Here is a 24500-nt window from a genome sequence, read left to right as displayed (position 1 = left end):
GACAAGAATTGTCTCTAGAAGTGGATTAATAAATCTGAAAAGAATTATTGATCTGCTAAAACTATTGATGTGCATAAGGAAATGTTAGTTTTACTTGGAAATTATGGATAACCGGTTTTTAACACCAAGAGGGTTTATGCAAGATACTAGAAGTCTGTTAAGGAATCACTTCAAGATCAGAGAAGGTTCGGGAAAGCAATTAATCATAGGATCTCTAAATTATATTATTTTCGTTAAAAGCTAATATCGAAATTATTTGGTTAAGAAATTACAGAAATGCCCTTAAGAGATCGAATAGTCTGAGTTAACCCTGAATGAGAAAATACTTAGAGGATTCGTACTTAACTCGATTAAGTACAGATTTGATTGTTAAGATCCTGACTTAGCAGGAAAATTCATGATATTCCGTTTGTAAAATCTGAGAAGGCACTTGACCCGAAAATATCCGAGAAATGAGTAAATACCTGAAGAATAATTTATCGGGGGTATTCTGCTGTCAGAATTATTCGAAAGGACTGAAACAAATGATGAGATTGAATTAAATAATAAGATCGGATTGAGGAAAAAGATATAAATTGGAATTAAATAATAAGACCGAATGTAGGAAAAAGATTGAAATACCGTGGATCTGTAAAATGACCAAAATACCCCTGTAATGGAAATGACTCAAGAATGTCACCAAGCTCAGGAATGATTGGATATCTTCGAGCTCTGAAATGAATGGAATAAAACTGAACATCAAAATTATCAAAATACCCTTATGGCCTAAATTAAGTAAATGTCTTGGATTAATTAAGAAATTCAAGCAAGCATAGGTATTGGACTACCTTTAAAGGTAATGAAAAATAATTTAAGTGAGCAGATCAACCCTAAAGCTATGTCAATACCTGAATGACATAGATATTACTGGAACATGTTCGTCTTCCCAAGTTGGCTCGATGACAAATTTGGAAGTATTCAGTTCAGCTCAGATCTAGATCGTATTCAGTACTAGGAATTGGACGTTTGTTCGACAAATCAACCACGAAGACCAAATTGAATGGAACGGAAGTGCAACATGTGTCTGAAATTTAGGAACGTTGAATTACTCTGAAAAAAATCCGAAGTAACTGGAATGGATATGACTGTTAAATAAACTAGGTAACCTCAATGACTGAGGATTAAGTAAGTGGATTGGATAAGTCTGGAAATCTTGATGAGTTTATAAGATGTAATGTCCTTATGGAACATGAACTACAAATCAAGCATGTCAGTATGTCATGATATCGTGGAAGCTTGGAAACGAAATAAAGACCATTGGAAGATCTATTCAGCGATGATTCTGAAGATGATCTATGGACAAGAATTTGTGGTATTAACGAGTAAATACCATGAAAGGAAAATGAATTGACCAGTCGACATAGATTATTAAGATTCTGAATCTTCGTTCTCAAGATTGTTCGATTATCCGATCAATTGAAATGGACGTAAAGTATTTTGAATACCCTTCTGATTACATACAACTTCTGAAAACTGTCCAAATAAGATATGATCCTGATAATTCACATTCTGAATAACTGATGATTCTGTCAGTTATTGAACTTTTCCAATAGTATTTCTAACGTCCGGTATTTTATCGGTATACTGAAAATCCGTGTTTCTCTGCCTGCTAAGATTATTTAGCATCTCTGAATAATATCTGTAAACTCTGGTGTGTTCCCTAATCATATAAATATTTTATCTGATTTCCGACTTGAATTCTGTTCTGATAAATGACCTGAATTCTGTTCTGATTTCTGATCTGGATTCTGTTCTGATATCTGTTCTGAATTCTGTTTTGATTTCTGATATCTTCGTTTAATGACGAAAAAATGTTTTAATTGGGGGGTATTGTTGAAGGAAGAATTTCCGCAGGTACCTCGGCTTTGTTATATTTAAACCATTCACTATATATTGTTATATTTGGGTAAAATTTATATTCATCAAATTACATTAAGAAAAGTTAACTATATTAACTTCTTATTTTTTTTCTTCGATCATTTTATCATCGTGGTTTTGTATGAAAAAGAAAATTTAAGTTTTAGAATGACCTCGGATAATATGTAGTTAGCTATCAAATTCAATTTTCTTAGATTGTTCTCAGATTAACCATTCAATTACTTTAATCACACTACAAAATATTGAGTTAGAAATTAGAATCCCCCCTCTAATTATCTACATACAAGATTTCTCATTTAATAGGCACCACATTGAGTTCGTCAAGAACGGGCTACAAGGGCAAGTACTTTAGGCCCAAATATTAAATATTCATTGGGTCAATATCTCAGTGAGCAATCCAAAATCATGCCAATCTATGGCCATGCCCAGTCAGACCCCAGCCATGAAAAGGACCTCTTCCCTTTATTATAGGTGTTATCTTTTCTCTTCCTGTCTTGAAGAAGAAGAAAACCCCTCTAAAAATAACAGTCCAGGGAGGGAGAAATAGAGGGGAAAGCAGGTTTCTTAGTGGACGCAAATAGTAAATCTGGACGGTTTCATAGAGGAAGACGTTCAGGAACCAGTACGATACCGACGTCACTACATGGAGCCCCGCGGGGCGGTTGTTCCAAGTGGACTACGCAATGGAGGCAGTGAAGCAAGGCTCGGCAGCGATCGGACTCCGATCCAAGACCCATATTGTATTGGGTTGCGTCAACAAGGGTAACTCCGAGTTGTCTTATCACCAGAAGAAGATTTTCAAAGTTTACGACCACATCGGCGTCACCATCGCCGGTCTCACTGCCGAAGGCCGCGTTCTCTCTCGGTATATGCGGAACGAGTGTATCAACTACAGCTTCACATACGAATCGCCGCTTCCTGTGGGCCGTCTCGTCGTCCAACTCGCCGATAAAGCTCAGGTCTTTAATTTCTCTATTAAATGTCCATCATTTAGTGTAGTTGAACACTTGAACATGGTGATGTTGATTTAGGGCTTCTTAGAAATGGGAAATGCTTTGATGTTTTATACCTTCTGATGTCTTGACAACTATGGGGTTTTCGAGTAATGCTTTGGAACAAAAATAATCCTTCAAAATTTGAAGCCCATCATGATTGTTGACTTAACCAGAATACTATTCTGAGTGAAAATTACCTTGCATAGAAGGCTACAGTAGGAAAGACTGATAGATTAATTATTTAGAAAGTTAAGTAGCATTACGCAATTGTATTATTGCTGAAGTGGTAGATGATTAGCAATGTAATATGATAACCGAATGTTAAATACAGAATAGAGGAAAGTGAAATGGACGATGAGGGTTAATATTATGCAAATAAAAAATGTTTACAAATGAGGAAATTTCAATCTTATGGTTTTATATTCCATTATTGAGTTAGCAATACTTGAATGTTGTGGATAAGAGTTGAGTTACCTTGCCATCAAGTGACCTGGGCAAAAAGCTCATATTTGCTTTTCTTTTAATGGCCAAAAACTCCATGGTACAAAGCAAGTTAGAGAAATAAGAAGGATGGTTTGAAAAGAATGTTGTTATGAATGCCTGCCAATGACTTTTAATTGAACATCACGTATGTTTAGCTGTGCCAGTGTTATGTGATCTAGTAGCATTTTTCCTAGAACTCGTGATAACTTAACTTGGATTGTGTATGCTCTGTTATGAAGAGATGAGATTGTTCGTGCTACTGCTTTAAATGATGTGAAGTCTTTGTGGTTGATTATAGTTGGTAAACAGTAAGTTTGGTATATGATCTCTGTTTTCACATGCCACTTCAATAGTTTCTTAAAATGGTATGGAAGCCTTTGACGTTTCTCTTTTGTTTCTTTTCCTAAATGTTCTCTACATATTCAATTTGTTGCTCAAATTTTTGTATATTTGCCAAAAGTAATAGGAGCATTTTGTTGATTCAATTACATATTTGAAGGTCTAATATTATTTGTATATATTTATTTCTGTCATTTATCTGGCAAGCTTTTTATTTTGTGGTGTTCAATTTGTAAAACCAACTAAAACTGTTTTTCTTGTGGATTTCTTGAAAGTTAAACCATTTCATTTTAGAACTAGCATAACACTGTTATTTGTTTGTGAAATTGAAAAGGGGAAAATGCTTGTGTTTTTGGTGGCTGGTTTGGATGAATCCGGGGCTCATCTCTATTATAACTGCCCGAGTGGAAATTACTTTGAATACCAGGCTTTTGCCATCGGATCACGCTCGCAAGCTGCAAAGACGTACTTGGAACGCAGGTTTGAGACCTTTACAGACTCATCACGTGATGATCTTGTCAAGGATGCTCTTATGGCAATAAGGAGACCCTGCAAGGAGAAACCCTAAAAGCTCTGTATGTACAATCGCTGTGGTAGGGGTTGGAGAGCCGTTCCATATTTTGGATCAGGGAAGTGTTCAACAAATGATTGATGCCTTCGAGATTGTGAGAGAGCAAGAAGATTCTGCTGCTGCAGGACAGGAGGCATCAGGCGAGCCCGTGCCCGAGCAGGATGCTGCTGCTGGCGAGGATGTGGCCCCGATGGATATTTGAGGCTGGACGAACCAGCTTCCCATCATTATAGATGAGTTCTTCTATCAAGGTCTTCGAAATTTGCATTAGTCACTGTAGACATCATTGTGATGGATATTTCCTTCTTTCATATGCAAAATTGTCTTTTATCAATTGGTGCTAAAGTGCATGCTAGCCGGAGCCGTAACTTTAAACTACATTTACATTTATACTCGAGATAGTCTGATTGAAGTCGTTGACGTATTTTAAAGGTTACTGCCATTTGAATTATGAAATTTGATGCAAGTCTCTTTGAGGTCCAATGTGCAGTGCGGTAAAGGAAGATTTGTCATGTACTCAAATTTGCATCAAGGCCATTTTAACTTCAACGTTTCGATTTTGGTCAAAATACTTAACGTTAGAAGTTAGATTAATAATCAACACATGTTGCTGACATGATATTTAGCTTTTCTCCTCGCATGGGTATTGAAGCTCCCTTAAAATTATGGGTATTGAAGCTCCCTTAATCGAGCTTGGGAGATTTCGAGATAGATGGAGAAACACATTAGGAAAAGGGAAAATTAAAAATTTATCCCTAAATTATTTTCAATTTACAAAAAGGCTCATATTTAATATTTTATCTAAGATTTAAGGATTAAAATGAAAATTAAAGCATTTTATTAACGTATTACATCATTAAACTAATGACATTCAATGTTTCAGTGGTTAAAATAAAAATTAAATCATTTTATTAATGTGATACGCCATCAAACTAACGACATTTAACGTCCTAGTGACCAAAATTTAATAAAATGATAATATAAGTGATCAAAAATTAACTTTTTAAAATTTGGTGAGTAAAAGTATACAAATATGAAAGATAAACGATCATTTTTGTAGTTTACCCAGTTTTACTTTAGAATTAGCCCTTAAAGAAAAGGCTCATTATGGCAAAGTCCACCATCCCGATTCACTTTTTCATCAAAACGTCATCAAGATGGTGCGTTTTGGTGCTTAAGATACGGACCGAGCAACCCGTGTAACTGTAAACTACCTACAATTTTGTCATGTTCTTGTTTCTTACTATTCTCGTGAAAACCGGCATTAAAATCTTGTTTATCATTAACATCTCTTTGATTAACCTTAACTTCATCTTCAATCAAAGGCAACACACAAAGTCATTTTCTTTACATTTTCACAAACTCTCTAAATCCTCATATCCCCATTTGATTTTGCTTTCTGTCTTCTTAGGGGTGTTAACATTTAATTATAGTTAATTTCAAATGGAAGGATCAGGGGACGATGCTGCCACGGCATTGGCGCCGATAGCGAAGTGGAAGAGCGAGTTCTCTCGAACGTTTCAGTTCTGTTTGGATCGCTCGATGCCGCATATCACGGAAAGATGGCTTGGAACGCTTGCCATTGCAACCATATACGTTCTACGCGTCTACCTCTTGCAAGGCTTTTATATCGTATCCTACGCTATTGGGATCTACATCCTGAATCTATTGATTGGTTTTTTGTCGCCTAAGATTGATCCTGAACTCGAACTCGGATACTTGGATGAAGTCTCATTGCCAACTAGAGGCTCCGATGAATTCAAGCCTTTCATTCGCCGACTTCCAGAGTTCAAGTTTTGGTAATTTAAATAACCCCTTTTTTTCGATCTCTTGATTGTTACTAGGAATAAAATCTATGGGGTGTCTGTGAACATTCTTGCCTCTTCCATTGAAATCTTTGGCAGGTACTCAATAACAAAAGCATTTTGCATAGGCTTCATGATGACTTTCTTTTCTATATTCGATGTTCCCGTCTTTTGGCCCATATTACTCTTCTACTGGATTGCACTATTTGTTCTCACCACGAAGCGTCAGATAATGCATATGATCAAGTACAAATATGTTCCATTCAGCATTGGGAAGCAGGTCAGAGAGCTTGGATCTCACCTATGGTAAAACTTGTATAATTGGAATATATATATATCTAAGATTTACCTTTGGGTTTCAACAGAAGTATTCTGGGAAGAAGACAGCTCCCACTGGCACGAGTTTATCGATAGATTAAAAGGGTTGTTTACATCCTTTTTTTCTGGAAAAGAATCCAGAAAGCTGCAGCCTTTTTCAAGTTCTAGTTTTCTTTGTTTTTAGATTTTAGAATGGAAGTCATCAATCACATGTATACATGTCGGGAATTCAGTTTTTTTTTTCTTCCTAATGATGGACTACTATGTTCCACATCAAAAATGGTTAACCTTCTTTCTCCAAGCTTCATCCTTTGTAATACTCACTACATATTCTTTTAACTGTTTGAGGTTTTAGCCCATTTCTCCCCCTATTTTAGCTAATAAGAATGTCTAAAAGTTATTTTGGTTGCATCGTTGTTTGTTGACCTGAATGGCGTGAAGAAAGGATAGAAATGAATCAGGAGAAGCTCCCTGGAAATCTTTTCAAGCCTTGATAACTCAATAGTTGAAGCTTTAAAATTATTTTAACTTGTCAATTATCTGGTGGTTGTATAAACTGAGTGCAGGGGTAGCAATGCAAGCATATGTTGGACTCAAATGAAGGCATCGGCCTCGATTGAGCACCATAACTGGAGCTGGCTACAAGAACTTGAAAGCTTTGTCAGCAAAGTATTTCAATACGCAATGGGTTGCAATCCCAGATTTTACTAATACTCGAAGCAAATTCGTTTTTATGAGAGTCGAAAAAGAGGATTTTTCATTGACAGCAGGCATTTATAGGGGCTGGCGAGCTTGATTTTTTTCCTGCTGTGAATTGTCTGAGTTTTGACATAATCTGGTTAGTTGAGGAAGCTGACAGATGATTTGTTAGTTCTAACAAATGATTCGAATTTAATTACTACATAGACATTAACACTGATTGAAATAATTTAAGTAAATAATAAAGAGCAAGAACAAATAATTATATCGTAATAAATCATTGCATTAGAAGTAAATTCGTTTCAATGTGAGTAATTGTTATAATATACAAACGCCTCTTAAGGTTAGTATGATCTCTCCAATAATTGTACACTCAAAAATTAAAATTAAAGCGGGTTTTGACGATACTACTCCCCTCTTTAAACTCGAAAATTAAGAAGAAAAAAATCAGAACTGAGAAGAAATACTAGAGAGAGAAAAATAATATTTTTGGATGGGTTTAAAATTACAAAAGGCCTTGATATTTACAGGCTGAAAAATCCAACACAAAATGTGAATTTAGGCTAGAAATCTGTAGCATTAACAACCAAGATTACAACTAATAAATCAACTGTTATAACAATTGTAATTATAAATTGTACCTAGTCTAAAAATCGTCTAGATGCCTAATACAGTAAATCCAGGAGCTAATCTCATTACTTAAATTAAAAAAAAAAAACTTAATTTGATGATTATAGGACCTTTTATGTACTTTACCCTATAGTTTAGGCTTGTTGAATCTTCTCCTTAAAACTTTGGTTTGATTTTCTTCGGTACCTACTTCTTTTCCGTTAATTTTTTTTACCACGTTAGTTTCTCTATTAAATGTTAACGATTGGTGACTTGATCTTATTGATAAAATTAAAAGATCGATGGTCAAAATAAAATTTATCCATAGTTAAGTAATCAAGGATACAATTTACCCTTAAAACTTTTAGGTCAATCGCTACAGACGATGACAGTCAACAATGGCTGACGATGGTGGCAAACAATGATCAATGATAGGAGACTTTGACCGAATTCTAGGATCAAATTGATATTTTATTTAAATTTCAGAAATCAAATTAAAATTTAATCATTTTTAATATGTCACGTCATTAAAGTAACGAGAGCTAACGACTCAATGATCAAAATATAACAAATTGATAACGTAAGATTGAAATATAACTTTTTAAAAATTCATGATTAAAATTAGATAAAATAAAAACGAAAGGGGTCAAACTTGTAGTTTATTTAAAAAAAAGCTAGTGAAAATATCTAATTCAACAGTTTCATCTACATTGTTTACAAAGGTCATAGGTTTTGCACCAAGTTGCATAAAAACTGTGCAATTTCCATTTGCATTTAGCCTCAGTGGATGCTACTGAAGCAAATACAAACAAACAAACCGTTTATCATTGTTTTTTCATTACAAAACCCTTGTATTTAGCTGCTCATCATGGTCGATCTCTTGACTGTTAATAATTAGTGACCTTCGTGAATTTGATGTCTTATTGAACAACTCTTTGCCCCTTGCTCTCTTTTATCCATTGCCTACAGCATGAAAATCTGTCATTGGAAGACAATATCATAACCTCTCTTGCATTCTTGAGTGTGATTAGGAAATGGAAAATTAGAAACGTTGATCATCTTCATTTCCATGAATATGTACTGGACTACATCATGGAACGAGTGTGGCCCAAAATTCTAACTCCATCAGAATTTCAGCACTAATAACGCAGTAGGTTCAACAGCAAGTCATTTTCTGTGGGCTATTGTCACAATCCGTCAACCAGCCAGCTATTCTCATTTTCCTGGGACGCTGTTGATGACTCAAGCTAATGTTGTCTCTCTTTAAATATCCCCCGAAGTTTTATTATTCGAGACTGCGTCTTTCTAAATATATAATAAAGTTAGGATTAGGAGTTAGCCCATTGCATAGTAGCAATCTTTTTATATTCTTATTATTTTGTATATTAGTAAAAAAAAAAACCTCTCTTCGTGAATTTTCTGCTTTAAAGTTTTTAGCATTAAATTTTAGGATAAATTATATATTTAGCCACTCAATTATTTATGTGGTTTGATTTTCATAATCTAATTATTTTTAAAAAATACATACTTAATGTTATATTTTAGTTTCATTTTTACCACTCACTGCTACAAAATTAATAGAACTACTAACGTGTTATTTTTTCAATGATGACATGACATGACCTTATGATAACAAATCAATATCACCGTTATTTTTTTAATGATGAGTGACCAAAATGAAACTAAAACGTAATATTATATATGATTTTGAAAAAAATATGAGTAATCAAAACAAAACTATATAAATAGTTGGATGACTAAATACATAATTTACCCTAAGTTTTAATATCTTTTGATTATATATTTATTTCTACTTGTATTATGTTTCGTATAGTAGAATTCAATCAAAGACATTAGGTAAAGTAGGGGCTATAATTTGGTAGCAGAGATGAGTTTTGAACTAATTAGCGGTTGACATGCCCAAAATTCATGATCAATATTGTTATGAGCCTAGACTAACAGCCTCGTCTAATCCTGGTCCGATCAAGTTAATGTGTTGTGGACAAAGCACCCACATCATGTCCACGTGGGCATCCATCCTACTTGTTGGCAAACTTCCAAACTGCAAAATCACCAAATGGTAATGCCATACACTTGATGCACCAAGAAAAGAGTTAAAAACGAAAAAGGGTCCACATTTCAGTTCCCCAAGGATCATGGGTTCATTTAAAACATTAATATTTTGTTTTGCTTCTACTTGACCACATTCTAAACCTCGTCCCCATTCATTTGTTTTCATATCCCAAAACTACAAGGTTCACAACTGAAGCATAACAGTTTCCTTTTCCTTTACAACGTAGGAACGGAGACAGCCACCTAACCCATCACTTTAATTAGCTTCAAACCATTGGAAACTACGGTGCTCATTGTAGTTGTCGAGCATGGACGACCACTTTCAGTTTCATATTCCAATAAATTATATGCAGAATCTAGTAGTAGTTTGAATCAAGTATATTTAGCAAAACTCGACTCAATTCTAAAAAAATTTAAATGTTAGTCGAATTATAAAACATAACTCGAATAACTTATAAAAAATATGAAGATATATATACTGTATACACTTATAAAAATATTTTAAATTAGAATCAAATCGTATGATTATCTTATAAATATTTACGATTACATTTAAACAAAAACTTGAATCAAACTGTATACACTTACATCGCCAGCAATGTAAACCCCACTACCAATAACATAACTTCTTCCGAACTTTATTAATTCATATCGAGTAATAGTATTTAGAGATCACTACCAGCAGTTTTCAGCTGTCAGGTCAAGGGTCGCCTCTAGTGCATCTAGCTTCGCCTTTTGGTGAGTGGACCCTTGTGTTTGGGTGTTCTATTTTTTAAAGTAGCAACAAACTTTATTCTAATCCCATCTAGTTGCAAAATGTTAATAACATGGACTTATTCAATTTAAACTTAAAATAATTAAAATTTCAAATAATGTAAACTTTAGAGTCAAGTTCTAATAATAATTTAAAATAACAACCCTAAAATGATTTGAACTCGTAATAATAGAAATAACTAAATCAAGTCGATATTCTTTAGAGAATATGATTAAAAGCTCTCAGTCAATACCTCTCTTCTCTCTTAAATTGTAAATTTAATATTCATTAGTAGGTGTTAGCGTTTGATCGAGTCGAGTAAAAAAATTTCGAGTTATTCGAGTTGACAAGTCATATTTTATAACTCGGAGTTGACATGAAATATTTTTGAGTCGAATCAAAATTTAAAATTTCTATTTAAATTTAATTGTGAATATTTAAAATATTATGACATTATTTTATTCCAATTTAAATGTTATTTTATAACCATATACAATACATATATATTTTTTCGTATTTTTTCATATATAATTTATATATACCATATAAAGTTGAGCGACTCAACTCATACTTCGTCTCAAATTTAAAAATCAATTTATTAATTACTAAAATTTTTGAGTTATTTAAGATTTTTGAATTGTATTTTACAACTCGATTTGAACTTGAAATTTTTTAGAGTCGAATCGAGTTTAGCTCACCCTTATCCATTAAGAGCTAAATTCTTTTCTCTTTCTTCTTATATAGAAACAGGGACGAAGCTCCTTTAGGGCCCAAGGGGCCCCGACCACTGTTAAAATTTGTGTATTTGATATAATTTTGGCTTAATAGTATTTTGATTCATGTAAAAATAAATATTTAAATTTAAAAAATATAAAAATATAAAAATTTATTAAATATTTAATCAAGTAGTGGTCGAACTAAATAATGATAAGTATGTGTTCTCAAATTTTTAGTCTAATTACAATTTAGGTCATTGTAAATTTAAATATTAGACAAATTAGAAGTTGTCTTGTGAATTTTGAGTTTTTTATTATAAATTTAAGGTAAATACAAGGTAGTATATGTACAAAGAATTTCAACTAATTGACAATGAACGCTCATACCCCTACATAAGTAGTACTTGAACTCGGGACTTCAAAGATAACAACAATCTCCTTAATCACTAAGGTCGCTTGTTCATGCTGAATTTCGAGTTTAAATATCTAATAAGTCTTTATATTTTTTTAAATAATTTAATATTTCGATCTCTGTCAATATTTAATTTTGACTCTGTCACTTGATAGAAATTGTCCAAGAAAAAACTAAATCAAAGTGACCAACTTTAAAGTAACTTAGACCCAAAAAAGTCTTAAATAATATATTCAAATAATTAAACTCAAAATAATCGAACTTGAAATAACTAAAAACTTAAAATCATACAAGAGTTTTATAAATTAAATAACATGAACTATAGTAACTTAACTTTAAACCAACGAGTTTACCTAACCCTTTGTAATAGATTATTTTTTTAATAGTTTGATGTAATTATAATATATTGTCTAATTTTTTTAACTTATTTACAATACACGCACCTAAGATGTAATTATTCAAATTCAGACCTCTAAGAAAACAATTTATTTTGTCATCGAGATCACTAGATGAGTTTTAATAGATTATTATTTAATACATTAATACTATATAACTCTATGCACAATCAAGGAATGGAATCATGATATATTATAAAAAAATAAAAATATTTAAGTTTATTGATAATATATTATTACTTAATTTGATGATAATATATAAAATTATAAACTATTAATACATCAAATACACCACCATCTATAGTTCCAACAAAACTTTTGTATAACTTGTTTAATATTATTTATGTCAATATTATTATTAAAACATTATTTCTACAACTTTATAAATAAAAGTATTAATACTAATATAGTGTATTAAAATAAAATATTATAAATTATATTAAATATTTATTAAAATAAAAATAGTATATTATATTTTTGAAATTATTAATAAATATATTATAAGTATTTTAATTAAAATATTATTCATTATTAATAATTTAAAAATATTATTGTTAGGAAATTCATAAATAATATAAATTTTATTAATAATTTTTATATATTATTAAAATAAGAATATAATATTATATATTATTATAATATAACTGAGTATATTATTATAATATTAAAAATATTAATTAATATATTTTAAATACTTTAATGATTAATATTTTTTATTAAAATGATACTAAAATATAGTATTAATATTAAATATATAAAATAATATTATTTTGATAATTTATACTTTAAAGTGAAAAATTAGACAAATAATTTACAAAAAAATCTGACTGTAAATTATTATTTTTTTTAAATTTATTATCCAGAAAAATATTTACAACAACTAACTTATTTTTCGAAAAATATTTTACGTGAAAGAAGTATACACTTAAACTCATGAGTTCCAAGTCATCCCAGCTACTCTTCCAACATTAACTCGATCCACTCACCGGAAACACAGAGTGGGTCGACATCATCACGCACACTTCTTGAATGTTCCAAGGAACCACTTTTAGCTACGACGTCGTATCTCGACATCGGGTAATTCTTCGAAATTTGATAATACTAATAACATTAATAAAATTATTATTGGGGTCTAATTTATTGAAACAGCAGTCAAGGGTTTAAAGTTTTAAAAGTTAAACTATCATGCCGGCCCCTACATTAAGCTTTAACTATCATGCTGGCCCCTACATTAAGCTTTCCCTTTCCTCACGAATCTTATCTAATAATTATTTCTAAAATAAAAATCAAATTTATTTTACTCTATGTTGACAAAGATAACGTGAAAACCATATTAGGAACGTTAACGTTTCTAATTGATCAAGTTGCGAACCATATGGACGATGACACGTTAACTGTTTGAAACTATGATGATAACACTGTTAGCCTTAATTGGATTATTGGATAGACAATTAATCAATTTTATGATTTAACTGATATGTAGAGAATTTATTATTGGTGATTGAAAAAATAATTCATATAATCACATCAAGTTACAAGGTCATATCACAAACTTTATCTGATAGAGGGACGATATGAATAATTTAGTTAATTTGAACGGTTGACATCAATATCAATTTATGAGTATTGATATTATATAAAAATACTATCGATATGCATGGAAAACATTGATATCAATTTGGTATACTAAATCCTTAAACTATCAATTTGGTATACTAAATCCTTAAACTATCTATTTGGTATCGATACCAAACTTAGATCAAAATTATATCCAGGTAAACTGGAGTTTCGATTGCACTTGCAACGTAACAAAGCTATGTGTTTTGGTCCATATCTAGTGGCTCATTATTCAAATGAATCCAAATTGAAATCTTACACAAGCTGAATTTAAGGGGTTTGGAAACTAAGCAGCCAACATTTTATTATAATAGGTTTATTTTCAACATGCTAACATCCATTTCTAAAACCCCATTCAATTAATTCTCAGATGAAAATTGAATGATTAACAAGTTTGCTTCAATCGGCAAATGCTTAAATAATTAAGTATTCTGATTGATAAAATTAAAAAATCTATATTAAATTAAAAGAAGACGATAATTAAGTGGTAACTGGTATTGTTTATCCTTAAAATTTTTATATTGTTTGATAAGAGTCTGCACGTGTTATAAAAATAAATAAAAATGTTAAAATTATTTTAAAAGATTTTTTTTTTAAAAAATCATAGAAATGTGAAAAACTCTAAAACAATCTAATATTTATTTTTTGAACGACTCGACCATTAGTCTCACGGGACTTCTATCAGTTTTTATGATTTTTTATATTATTTAGTGAATTTAATAAATTTTAAAATATATTGAACATAAGAAAAATATAGTCCAAGCCATAAAATATGAAAATGTATTTTTAATATAATTTTAGGGTTTTTACACTTAGTACATTTTAAATATTCTAAATCCTTTAAAAATAAAAAAAAATATTTAAAAAAATATTTTTATATGAAAATTATGAATTAAAACGAATTAATTAAATCAGAAACATAAATTCTTTTCAAAATGGTGGGTCCCGCTACAATTTTCTACTGACTGTGTGAACAATTAATAAACATGTAAAAGCCCGCCAATTAAAAATTAACCAAAAAAAAAAAACCGAAACCAGAGTTGTGTTTAAATTATAATCAACGAAAGAGAAGGAGAAAAAGCAAACATTCATTGTGTGGTGATCCTCGCAATAGCAAAGTAGCTTCCGGTGTTAGCAACGACGGAGACGGAGTTGGGAGGAGCTAGAGAAAAAACAATGAACAATCAAACTGCTTCAAAGCAGTAGTTCAATTTTTTCTAGGTTTCTCATCCCATTAGATTCCCACTTTGATGGGAGAATGTGTACGTCTCATTTTTCGAGTCTTCCAATGAATTTGTCTCCCCGTTCTGCATATTCCTGATAAATTTTCCAAACCCCAATCTTTCAGGTAAACTTTCAAAACCCAAAAAGTTATTTATATATTTACATTTATTGGCCTATGATTCACTGTTCGTGTGTTTAGCTTTGAAAATGCCATTAAAATGCTTTGTTCGGGAGATTGGAAAGATGTCAAAGAAAAAATCAGGGACGATACATAAGCTTCGGCGGTGTCGAGCCCATATTACTCCAGAAGTTTCTCTCTCTTCTTCACCTGGTTCTTCAACTGTACAAGTCGAGCAGCGGCAGTGGGAAAATTTGCCTCCAGAATTACTCTTAGATATCATTCAAAGAGTGGAATCAAGGGAACGATGTTGGCCTGGAAGGAGAGATGTGGTTGCTTGTGCTTCAGTTTGTCGCTCATGGAGGGAAATTACTAAAGACATTGTTAAGACACCTGAACATTGTGGCTTCTTAACTTTCCCAATCTCTTTAAAGCAGGTAAATTTTATATCTTTTTTCGCCCTTTATTTTTGAAAAAAAACGGCTCTTTAAGTGTTTTGCGTATTGTTTTAAGCCTGGACCAAGGGATACGCCGATTCAATGCTTATTAGAAGGGATAGAGCAACTTCAATATTTCGATTGTATATGGGTCTCAGTCCAGGTAATTTTTTTTCTTGAAAATATGTTTTTTTGGTTCTTTAAACTATAGATTTTAGCATAGTAATTTGTTCATAACTGGTATTTATTTGTATGTTACGAATTTACAGCTCTTTCAGGTGAGTTGAGTAAACTGTTACTAGCAGCAAAAAAGGTCAGAAGGGCTACTGGTATTGATTTTGTTATATCTTTAGTTGGGGATGATTTCTCTAGATCAAGCAACAAGTATGTTGGAAAACTCAGGTAAGCTTTTACATGTGTGAAACTGTTATTTTCTTAAGGATTGGTTGGTCCTTTCTTTTGTTAAATTTTAAGAGTGAAGCTTTTAACAGATCTAATTTCCTGGGGACCAAGTTCAACATTTTTGACAGTCAACCTCCGGAAGATCCTATAGTCCGCTCCTGTTGTCGATCATGTCAAAAAACTCTTCTGGAAAAGGTGCCTTCGAGGGAAACTATGAGTAACTATAACACTGCCAAGATATCTTATCAGCTCAATGTTCTAACGCACGAGAGGCCCAAGGCGAATGCAGTGTACCATGCACTCGATCCCCATCTCCACCATTGAAGAAAGAGAAACTGCTCCTACACCTATGGCATTTACAAATCACCTTGAGCATTCTTCTTACTTGTTAGATTCAACAGGAATAAGGCCTCAAGTTGGATACGATTCAACTGGAAATCGTACAACCCTGAAGTCAATGGCATATGCACCCTTAGTCTTGAAAAATAAAGCTCCTAGATGGCATGAACAGTTGCAGTGTTGGTGCCTAAATTTTAAAGGACGAGTTACGGTGGCCTCTGTAAAGAATTTCCAGTTGGTTGCTGCTGTGGAGCGAAGTCAAAATGTTACACTGGCTGAACAAGAAAACGTGATTCTGCAATTCGGGAAGATTGGCAAGGACATTTTCACCATGGATTATCGTTACCCACTCTCTGCCTTCCAAGCCTTTGCAATCTGCTTAAGCAGCTTTGACACAAAACCTGTATGTGAATAACAGTGATCTTGTTCCTTCTACTGGCACGATCATGCTAGAGTTCACTACAATTTGGTTGTAATTTGTAATATTCTCTTTGGTTGTACTTTAGGCTAGCCATTTCATAGGCAACTTGCCTTTGTTACTATGCAATTCTGTAATTAGGGCTACAAACATATGCAAGTTTGAGGATCTGTATATATTTTTGGAAGGCAAACTCCAGACATCCCCTCTGAGCATATGGCTTTATCACATTCTACAGCTTTTATATTTAATGTTATGAAATATCCAAGGGAAATAGTGTATGACAAAGCCCCCCCCCCCGGGGGTATTTACTTGCAGATTGGATTACATAGTACATTTTGCTGTAAATAACAATAAATCATGAAAAACACAGAAGACATTATGGGTCTGGAGCTTGATTGTGGACAATATGACATATTTATTGTGTGTATCATAGTCATTCTCTATATCTTGTTTGCATATTCTGTCTGCAAACTGGTAAGTAATTATTACAAAGTTGCGATTTATGTTACCATAGAACCCCTTTCTCCTTTTGTTTGTTCTTCTCCTCACAGCTGTAGCGGCAACCATGTCGTCGAGGTTTTTTGGGATTATCTGGGTCTGAGTCACTTGATTCTGCAAAGAGCGCTCTGAGGCATCTTCTTCGTACCGTAGGCTCATGTGTAAGCTTCTCTGCTGATGTAATATTAAATTCAGCCTTGCGTGGCTCTGCATGCTCTGCCTTTGTACTGGACTTGATTAATTCTGCTAAATTGTGTAAAAGTTCAAGATGAACACCTGGATTTCGTGCATTCACAGAACTTTCAGACACAATTGAATTATTGATGCTTTGTATGTTATTATTGACATAAGCTCTTGATGCTGGATTTTCTTTGGTTGCTGAATCCTTAGGCGTCCTTACCCTCGAGCTTCCTTCTCCATCAGTGGTAGCATCAGGGCTGTCATCTGGGTTGATCTTATAACCCCGGTGAATGTGCACTAATCCATCCTTTTTGCTTGATTCTGAACCCAAGTGAAAAGTTGCTCCTCTATTTTCACCTGCTAGGGTTAGAACACTGATCGATTGTTGTTCTGTATGCAGCTGTGGTTGCCCTGTGGTGAGCTTATGAACAAACTTAGAAATATCTTTCCTGATCTCTTCATGCAAGGGAACTTGTTCCCAATTTGAAGACACATGCTTTTGATGAGCTTTATTTGGCGTGCTCTCATTTTTTGGATTCAGCATAGTTTTCATTTGTTTTTCATCAGTGCTTGATGTTGTCAATCTCTTCTTTGTTCCAATTCCTTCTTGCTTTTGCTGGTGTCGTTTTCCTATCTCCGGGGCAGCCTCCAATTGCTCTCTGGTTTTCTTCCCAGCATCTTTTGCTTCAGGAAGGAGTTTAGCAACTGTTCTCTGCTTGGACTCTTCATGAGTTGAAGCCTCTGCTGTTTCTTTCCTGCGTTTTTCAATAGCAGTCTTCCTTTCTTCCCTTTCTTTTGGCTTTAATGATGCTGAAGGCGTTTCCGTATTTGAGCCGGTAATTGGTGCAACTTCTTTATCTCAGCTGATGCCTGTGAAGGCGTTACTGCAACACCAGATGGTTTAGTATGGTGAGGCAGATGGTGGGGATCGACTGGAACTTGGAGTTTGGAACCTTTCTTGTATAGCTGTTGGAGACAATGGTTGCGCTTGAGTGGCTCGATGTGATGGAGAAGCGGACCACAGAGATGTTTGGCCTGTTGGCTGAGAGGTCAAATGCGATGAGGATTGTTGCTTGGAGACTGCCTGTTCTGTTGATTGAGGCTGGGAAACAATACGTGATGGAGATTGAGGGACAGAGACAGCACTTGCTTGTGTGGGTACCCGAGATGGTGATACTGGCTGAGGTTCTTTTTTTGGTGTGTGTGTTTGAGCATGGGTTGAAGAGGTCTGTCGTGGGGCAGTCCCCGCAGGCCGAAATGGTGGTCGTTGGACAGAGACTGTAGTGTTCGGCTGAGAAGGGGCTTCAGTTTGAGCTGCAGGACGTGGAGCAGCTACAGGACGGGTAGTGGCAGCTGATGACAGCCACGGGAGTCGAAAACGAAAAGGTTGCCTCTGCTCTCCCATATATGATAACAAGAAATCGGAAAGAAAGAAAACAATGTATGAGAATCAAGATGGATGGTGTTTACGGATGATATAACTCAATCTGATGTGTGTTATGCATATATGGGTTAGAGTCTGATGCCTTGGAATGTGACTTTCTTCTTGCTTTTGTAGACACCCGTTTTTGTCCGGGTTTTTTTTCCGTTATTTTATTATTATTATTATTATTATTATCGTTATCTTATTATTTTATTATTATTTATTATTACAATTTTTGCAGGCCTAATCCCTAAGCCCAATTCAGATTACAAAGGGCCCAATCCCGGAGCCCAACAACCCGAAGCCCAAAAGGCCCAATCCCGGAGCCCAACAACCCGAAGCCCAACTCAGAATTGGCCCAATCCCGGAGCCCAGCAACCCGTCAGATTAGGGTTTCAAACCCTAAAACAATTTAGGGTTTCAAACCCTAAAACAATTTAGGGTTTCAAACCCTAAAACAGATTAGGGTTTCAAACCCTAATCCCCTACTCAGCCGCCACAGCCGTTTGACCTTCATTTTCCCAGCCGTTCAAGCTGGCTGCTTCCCTCACCGCCGCTGTCATCGGAGCTGTGAGGAATTCATCCATCCAACAGTGACCGGTCCCTGTAAAAACAGTAACCAAATCAAAGAACAGTGGCCTAAGCTTACCCCAAATCTAAAAACCCATTAAAATAACACCCGAAAATCCCGAAAAATCTGGATTTTATTCACCCAAATCAGAGAAATCAAATCCTATCTACCTAGATATCATCATCATCTCATTGGAAATCCACATGCAAGCAAGGATAAAAGAAAAAGAAGAGTAATCCAAAAGGGAGGGAGATTTCGAAACAGAAAAAAAAATGAAAGAAAAAGAAAAAAACCAGAGAAAATATAGAGAGAAAAAAAACAAAGTGAGGGAGATCTTACCCTTGTAGAAAGCCTCGTCGTCGTAGCTAGCCAGAGCAGAGAAGGCCGTATTGAAGGTAAACTTTCCCTTATGTTGGATCTAGGTTTTCGAACAGAGGTTTCGGTTTTTGCTTGGGGTAGGAGAGGGGTTATTGTTCAAAGGAAGAGAGGAGGGTGGTCATGGTTTGATTTCTCAAGCCATCGCCGCTGGCTGCGGCGGCGTGGCCTTTTTATTTTTTCTCCACGGCGGAGACAGAGGCGGGGAAGGAGAGAACTTTGAGAGCATTCTTTTGCTCTCTGTTTTAAGAAGGGAAGAAGTAGAGAATGAGGGAATGAGGAAGCCATCCCGTTTAGGGCTTTAATGTCTCCTGTGAAACGACCGTGTTTTAGGGAAAGGGTTCTGTATTTTCCTCGTGGGGTTAACTACACTTTTAGTCCCTAGGGTCTTGTAATCATATGTTAAACCATTAAATGAAATGTTAATTTCTTTGATTTCGAGCAATAAGTTTTCAGAACTTATAATCTAGTACCGTTATGGTTTGTTATGACATTTCTGTTAACATTCGATTTTGGTCACGACATTTGTAAGTATTGTAATTTAATCACCGTATGAAACTTGGTTTAACTGCTGTTGTATCCTTATGTTCCTGTTTTATTTCATTTTAGTCCTATACGTGATTTATGGGCTATTTTTAGCTTAGTACATATGCTATTTAGTTTTTTTAGTATGGACTCTGATTTATATGAAATTGCTATTTTAGTTTTTATTTTCTGTTTCTTTCATTGTAGTCCTTTAAATTTCTGATTTTACCATTTTGGCTCTTTGAGTTTATGTGTTTGTTATTCTAGTCCTTTGTACTTGCTTTTTGATCATTTTATCTTGGTTTATAATATTTACTTATTTCATTGTAGTCATTATATATGAATTATTATTTGGTTATTTGTATTATGTAAATAATGTGTTTGTTTCATTTAATGTAAAGATTCTAGTTCGCATATTTTATTTATATTTATTTCCATTGTATTTCTCTATTGTATATTATTCGAATAATTTCAAGAACACATATTTATAGAACGGGCGTGGAAAGTATCACTGGATCGAAGTGGTACAATCCGATACGACGTTCAAACTGAATAAAAAAAATGCAAATTCTTCCTTTTACAAGCTTATAGAAATTATTTTTATTGTTTTTATTGTTTGATTAATTTATTTGATGGTCATATTGTTTAATATTTAAATTTTAATCTTTATTATTATTTCTTCATTGAATCTTAATATGAGTGATGTATGTTTTGGAAAATAAAATGCATTTTATGTCAATTTTCGATATTATTCTTTAATTTAAAGAGAAAATATTCTTTATCGATAAGAAATAGACGAGGTAGCTTTCCCGACGGAGGATTGCAAATCTCGGGATTTCTTGTCAAGAAAAGGTTTTTTATTTTAACTAATATTCAATAAATAGATCATAATTTATTTATTATTCTATTCTTATTCTTCTTATCGTATTAATGGTTGTTATATTAATATTAACGATACATGTTTTAGACAAATTAAGCATATTTTATTTTCTACTCATGTCAATATTATTTAGTGGTAATTCAAAGATGGAATATACTTTATAGATAAGAAATAGATGAGATAGCTTTCCCGTTGGAGGATTGCAAATCTTGAGATTTCTTACCAATTGAAGTATTTCTATTATAAAAAAAATTTCAATAAATAGATCATATTTTTTTTCTTCTGCTTCAAATTCTAAGTTCCACCATTTACGACTATATATAAGTGACTAAGTACCGATTTTGGGCGTTGTGAGGGGTGTTTACCCTTCCCCACACGTAACCGACTCCCGAACCTGTTTTAAATGAATCATTGGTAACGTAGACCAAATTTTTGTCTTATAAAATTATTTTTCTTAAAATTGTTTTTAAAAGACGTTTTTAGGTATTTGACCTACCTAACCCAAAGGTCGATGGCGACTCTTTTCAATTTTATTCAAATCCCTTCAAAATCACCAAATTTTCCAAATTAAAGTCATAATCGTTTTTTAAAATAATATTAAATTGTTTTACCTAAAAAATGGTTATGACAGCTTGGCGACTCTGCTGGGGAAATGAGAGTCAGGCTGTCGGTCGCTTATATATGGTCGTTATGGTGGAAATTATAAGTTCGAATCTTTAGTAAAACTATGATCTACGTATTGAATTTTTATTGATTTTTATATACTAACATTTTAATTGTTTTCATTTTTTCAGATTTTTAGTTCTCGTTGAGTGTTTTTTTTCTGTTTTTTGAGTCAAGGTTTGTTTGTTTCTCCTCACACACATCACTCTCATTAGCATAACATGAGCTCTAGACATGAGTTTCGATCCAAATTAGTTAGGGTATTGCTTTACTCTCGTAAGAATTTATTCTTCGTATGAGTTTTAGCAAATAACCCATGGAACATACCTTATACCTTCGTAGGAATTTATTCCTCGTATGGGTATAAGGCAGTGAATCCCCTCGAATTGAACTCGGTCCGTTTGAAACCTGTAATGGGTGAGGATTGAGGGTTTGGTAGCCCAAGGGGGCACTGACATCAAGGACAATTCGAGTTCCTTGTTTCCTGTTAGAGCTGAAACCATGCATATAGTGAACCAAGAACGGTCACTAGGTAGAGTCATACTGAACCTCTGTCCGTCAATAGGTACCCAAAATAGGCGTACACAATGGAGAAACCCTCTAACCTTTTTATTTTTATTTATTTTTGAGTATGTAGAATAGATTTTATTCTGTTAAAGCATGAAATAGAATTTAGGTGCAGTTAGAATTAATTAATTTAGGAGGGTAGAGAGCATGTTTGGGTAGGACCCTTTTTGAGGAATATTATTCAGGTAGATAATGCATAAATAGAATAGATTATTTCCTGTTTTACTTATATTTTTATGTTAAATTTATACAATGTTTTGACTAACTGTTTTGTTTGTTTGTTTATTTTCTCATACTGCATAGACATATCATTAGAAAAGGCGATGATCTGTGAGTAGCGATAAAGTGGAAAGACTTTCACGATGGAAAGGAGTTTCCTAAACAGAGAAGTGAATCCAGCAGATGTAAGGAACTGGTCCGAGGCCAAGCAGAAAGAGCAGGGAGATAGTCTATCAGGGAACTACGTGTCGGATCTGTCTGATTATACGCCAGCTTCTTTAAAACAGAATGAGCTTCAGGGATTGAAAACCATTTGGGAAAGTTGGAATCTTATTGAGAGGCAAGCTTTTCAGCAGACTTATGGGGATATATTTCATCTGATATACGTGAAGGTAGACCCGGTTCTCATACGAAGCATAATACAGTTTTGGAATCCGGCCTATAGTTGTTTCACATTCAACCGAGAGGACATGACTCCAACCCTCGAGGAATACCAATTTCTGTTTGAATTTGACAAGCGTTAAAGTGGACAAAGTTTACTCCCGGTCGATAAAAGGGCCTTCCTTTAAGTCAAAGCTTGCAAAGATCTCGGGCACAAGCGACAAATGGGTGAATGATCGCTTGCAACGCAAGGGAGAAAGTGAGGGAGTGCCGTGGTCTCACTTACAAAAGATAGCTGAAGCACATGTAGATGAAAACGTGCGTAGAGATGTATTTGCTTTGGGTATATATGGTCTGGTAATCTTCCAAAATGTTTGGGATTGATCGAGCTAGCAGTAGTCGATTTGGTTGAGAAATTAGGAAGAGAGATGAATCCAGTCCATGCATTCTTGCTGAAACTTTCGATCTTTGAATATATGTAGAAGGTTGGGGGAGGTCGTTTTATGGGCTGTGCTCAATTGCTTACTGTGTGGATCAGAAGCCATTTCTGGAAGGAAGAAAAAGTCACTATAACCGTTTTTTGAAAGATTATTCTCCTGTTGCTGAGTACCTCACGAAGGAATGGCGAAGTATCTCAGAAAGATCAATGGATTGATTTCTTCCGGAATCTACAGAGTCAAACATAGCATGGCGAACCCCGTGGCTGATGCATACACAAATCTTGTTCAAGTGTGGAGATTTGGACTGGATTATATTACTGGGACTGTGGGGAGGAGTGGGATACGCTCCTTTGTTGATATTGAGACAGTACGGTGCCCGACAGTTTGTTCCCGTGACTCATGGGTTGACTGGTGCTGAATTTGATTATAAAGAAGGCAATTATAGAAGAAAATCAAAGATGTGGCTGATTCCTGGAGGATGACTTTTAGGACTAAAGTAATTGGAGCGGATGTTATCTTGACGCCCGATTATGAAGCCTGGAGAATTAGGAGGGTAAATGATAAAATACCTTTACATCTGGAGAGGGATCAAGGTCGATAGAAGAACAAATCAGAAATATCCCTTCGAATCTGGAAATCCAAAGAATTGAGTTTGAAATGGAAAAGGCTAAAGATTCCAAGAAATAGAAGAGATGGAGAGAGAAAACTTCATGTTGACTATCGAGGCTGAATTTCATGCCAGACAGTTTATAATGATGAGAGAACGGAAAGAGGAGGTGGAAGCCGATTTAGAAGATTTAAAAAAGGATTATCGAATGGTACAGCAAGTGAAAGAGACTTGGATCCAGAGAATTAGCAGCTGCAAGACGGCGAATCAAAAGTCTGGAAATTGAGAACAAGTGTCAGATCAAGAAAAAGAAGCTGGAAAAGCAAAAGTATGCGAGCTAGAGGCCGATAAAAAGGAATTGATCAAGCAGTAAAGCTGAGGCTCGTAAAGCTCAAAAACTCAATGAAGAAAAAGAAGTCAGCTTGAAAGAATTAGAAGAAGAAAAGAATCAAGTCCAGGGGTTAAAAACTGAGATGAACAGTATAATTGAGGACTTTGAGGACAAAGATCGAAGAATTTTAGAGCTC

At 34.1% G+C, this 24500-nt stretch overlaps 4 protein-coding genes and 1 pseudogene across 4 annotated transcripts; 3 read left to right on the top strand and 2 right to left on the bottom strand.

Annotated features, from left to right (window-relative positions):
* The first annotated feature begins 2394 nt into the window (after nt 1–2394).
* On the top strand, nt 2395–4723 carry LOC120185790 (annotated as a pseudogene).
* Nucleotides 4724–5748: 1025 nt separating this feature from the next.
* LOC120185800 (protein RER1B-like) lies at nt 5749–7008 on the top strand. Its single transcript, XM_039189912.1, has 3 exons — nt 5749–6104; nt 6210–6390; nt 6476–7008. Exons 1-3 carry the CDS (start codon nt 5749–5751, stop codon nt 6527–6529), a joined length of 591 nt encoding a protein of 196 aa, XP_039045843.1. The 3' UTR covers nt 6530–7008.
* Nucleotides 7009–15127: 8119 nt separating this feature from the next.
* LOC120185761 (tubby-like F-box protein 6) lies at nt 15128–16919 on the top strand. Its single transcript, XM_039189892.1, is given in 6 exon segments — nt 15128–15482; nt 15559–15586; nt 15589–15645; nt 15752–15884; nt 15974–16145; nt 16147–16919. Coding segments are annotated over 6 exon segments (1230 nt in total). The 5' UTR covers nt 15128–15134; the 3' UTR covers nt 16639–16919.
* Nucleotides 16920–16926: 7 nt separating this feature from the next.
* LOC120185771 lies at nt 16927–18087 on the bottom strand. Its single transcript, XM_039189896.1, has one exon. It carries the CDS (start codon nt 17873–17875, stop codon nt 17150–17152), a length of 726 nt encoding a protein of 241 aa, XP_039045827.1. The 5' UTR covers nt 17876–18087; the 3' UTR covers nt 16927–17149.
* Nucleotides 18088–18194: 107 nt separating this feature from the next.
* LOC120185782 (putative uncharacterized protein DDB_G0290521) lies at nt 18195–18816 on the bottom strand. The gene has a single exon (XM_039189899.1). The coding sequence runs from the start codon at nt 18725–18727 to the stop codon at nt 18224–18226; it is 504 nt and encodes a 167-aa protein (XP_039045830.1). The 5' UTR covers nt 18728–18816; the 3' UTR covers nt 18195–18223.
* Nucleotides 18817–24500: the final 5684 nt, after the last annotated feature.

The sequence above is a fragment of the Hibiscus syriacus genome, unplaced genomic scaffold, assembly GCF_006381635.1.
Source record: "Hibiscus syriacus cultivar Baekdansim isolate YM2019G1 unplaced genomic scaffold, ASM638163v2 tig00004004_pilon, whole genome shotgun sequence".
NCBI lineage: Eukaryota > Viridiplantae > Streptophyta > Magnoliopsida > Malvales > Malvaceae > Hibiscus > Hibiscus syriacus.
Note: the sequence above shows the minus strand (reverse complement) of the source record. Positions and strands in the feature narration are given on the sequence as shown.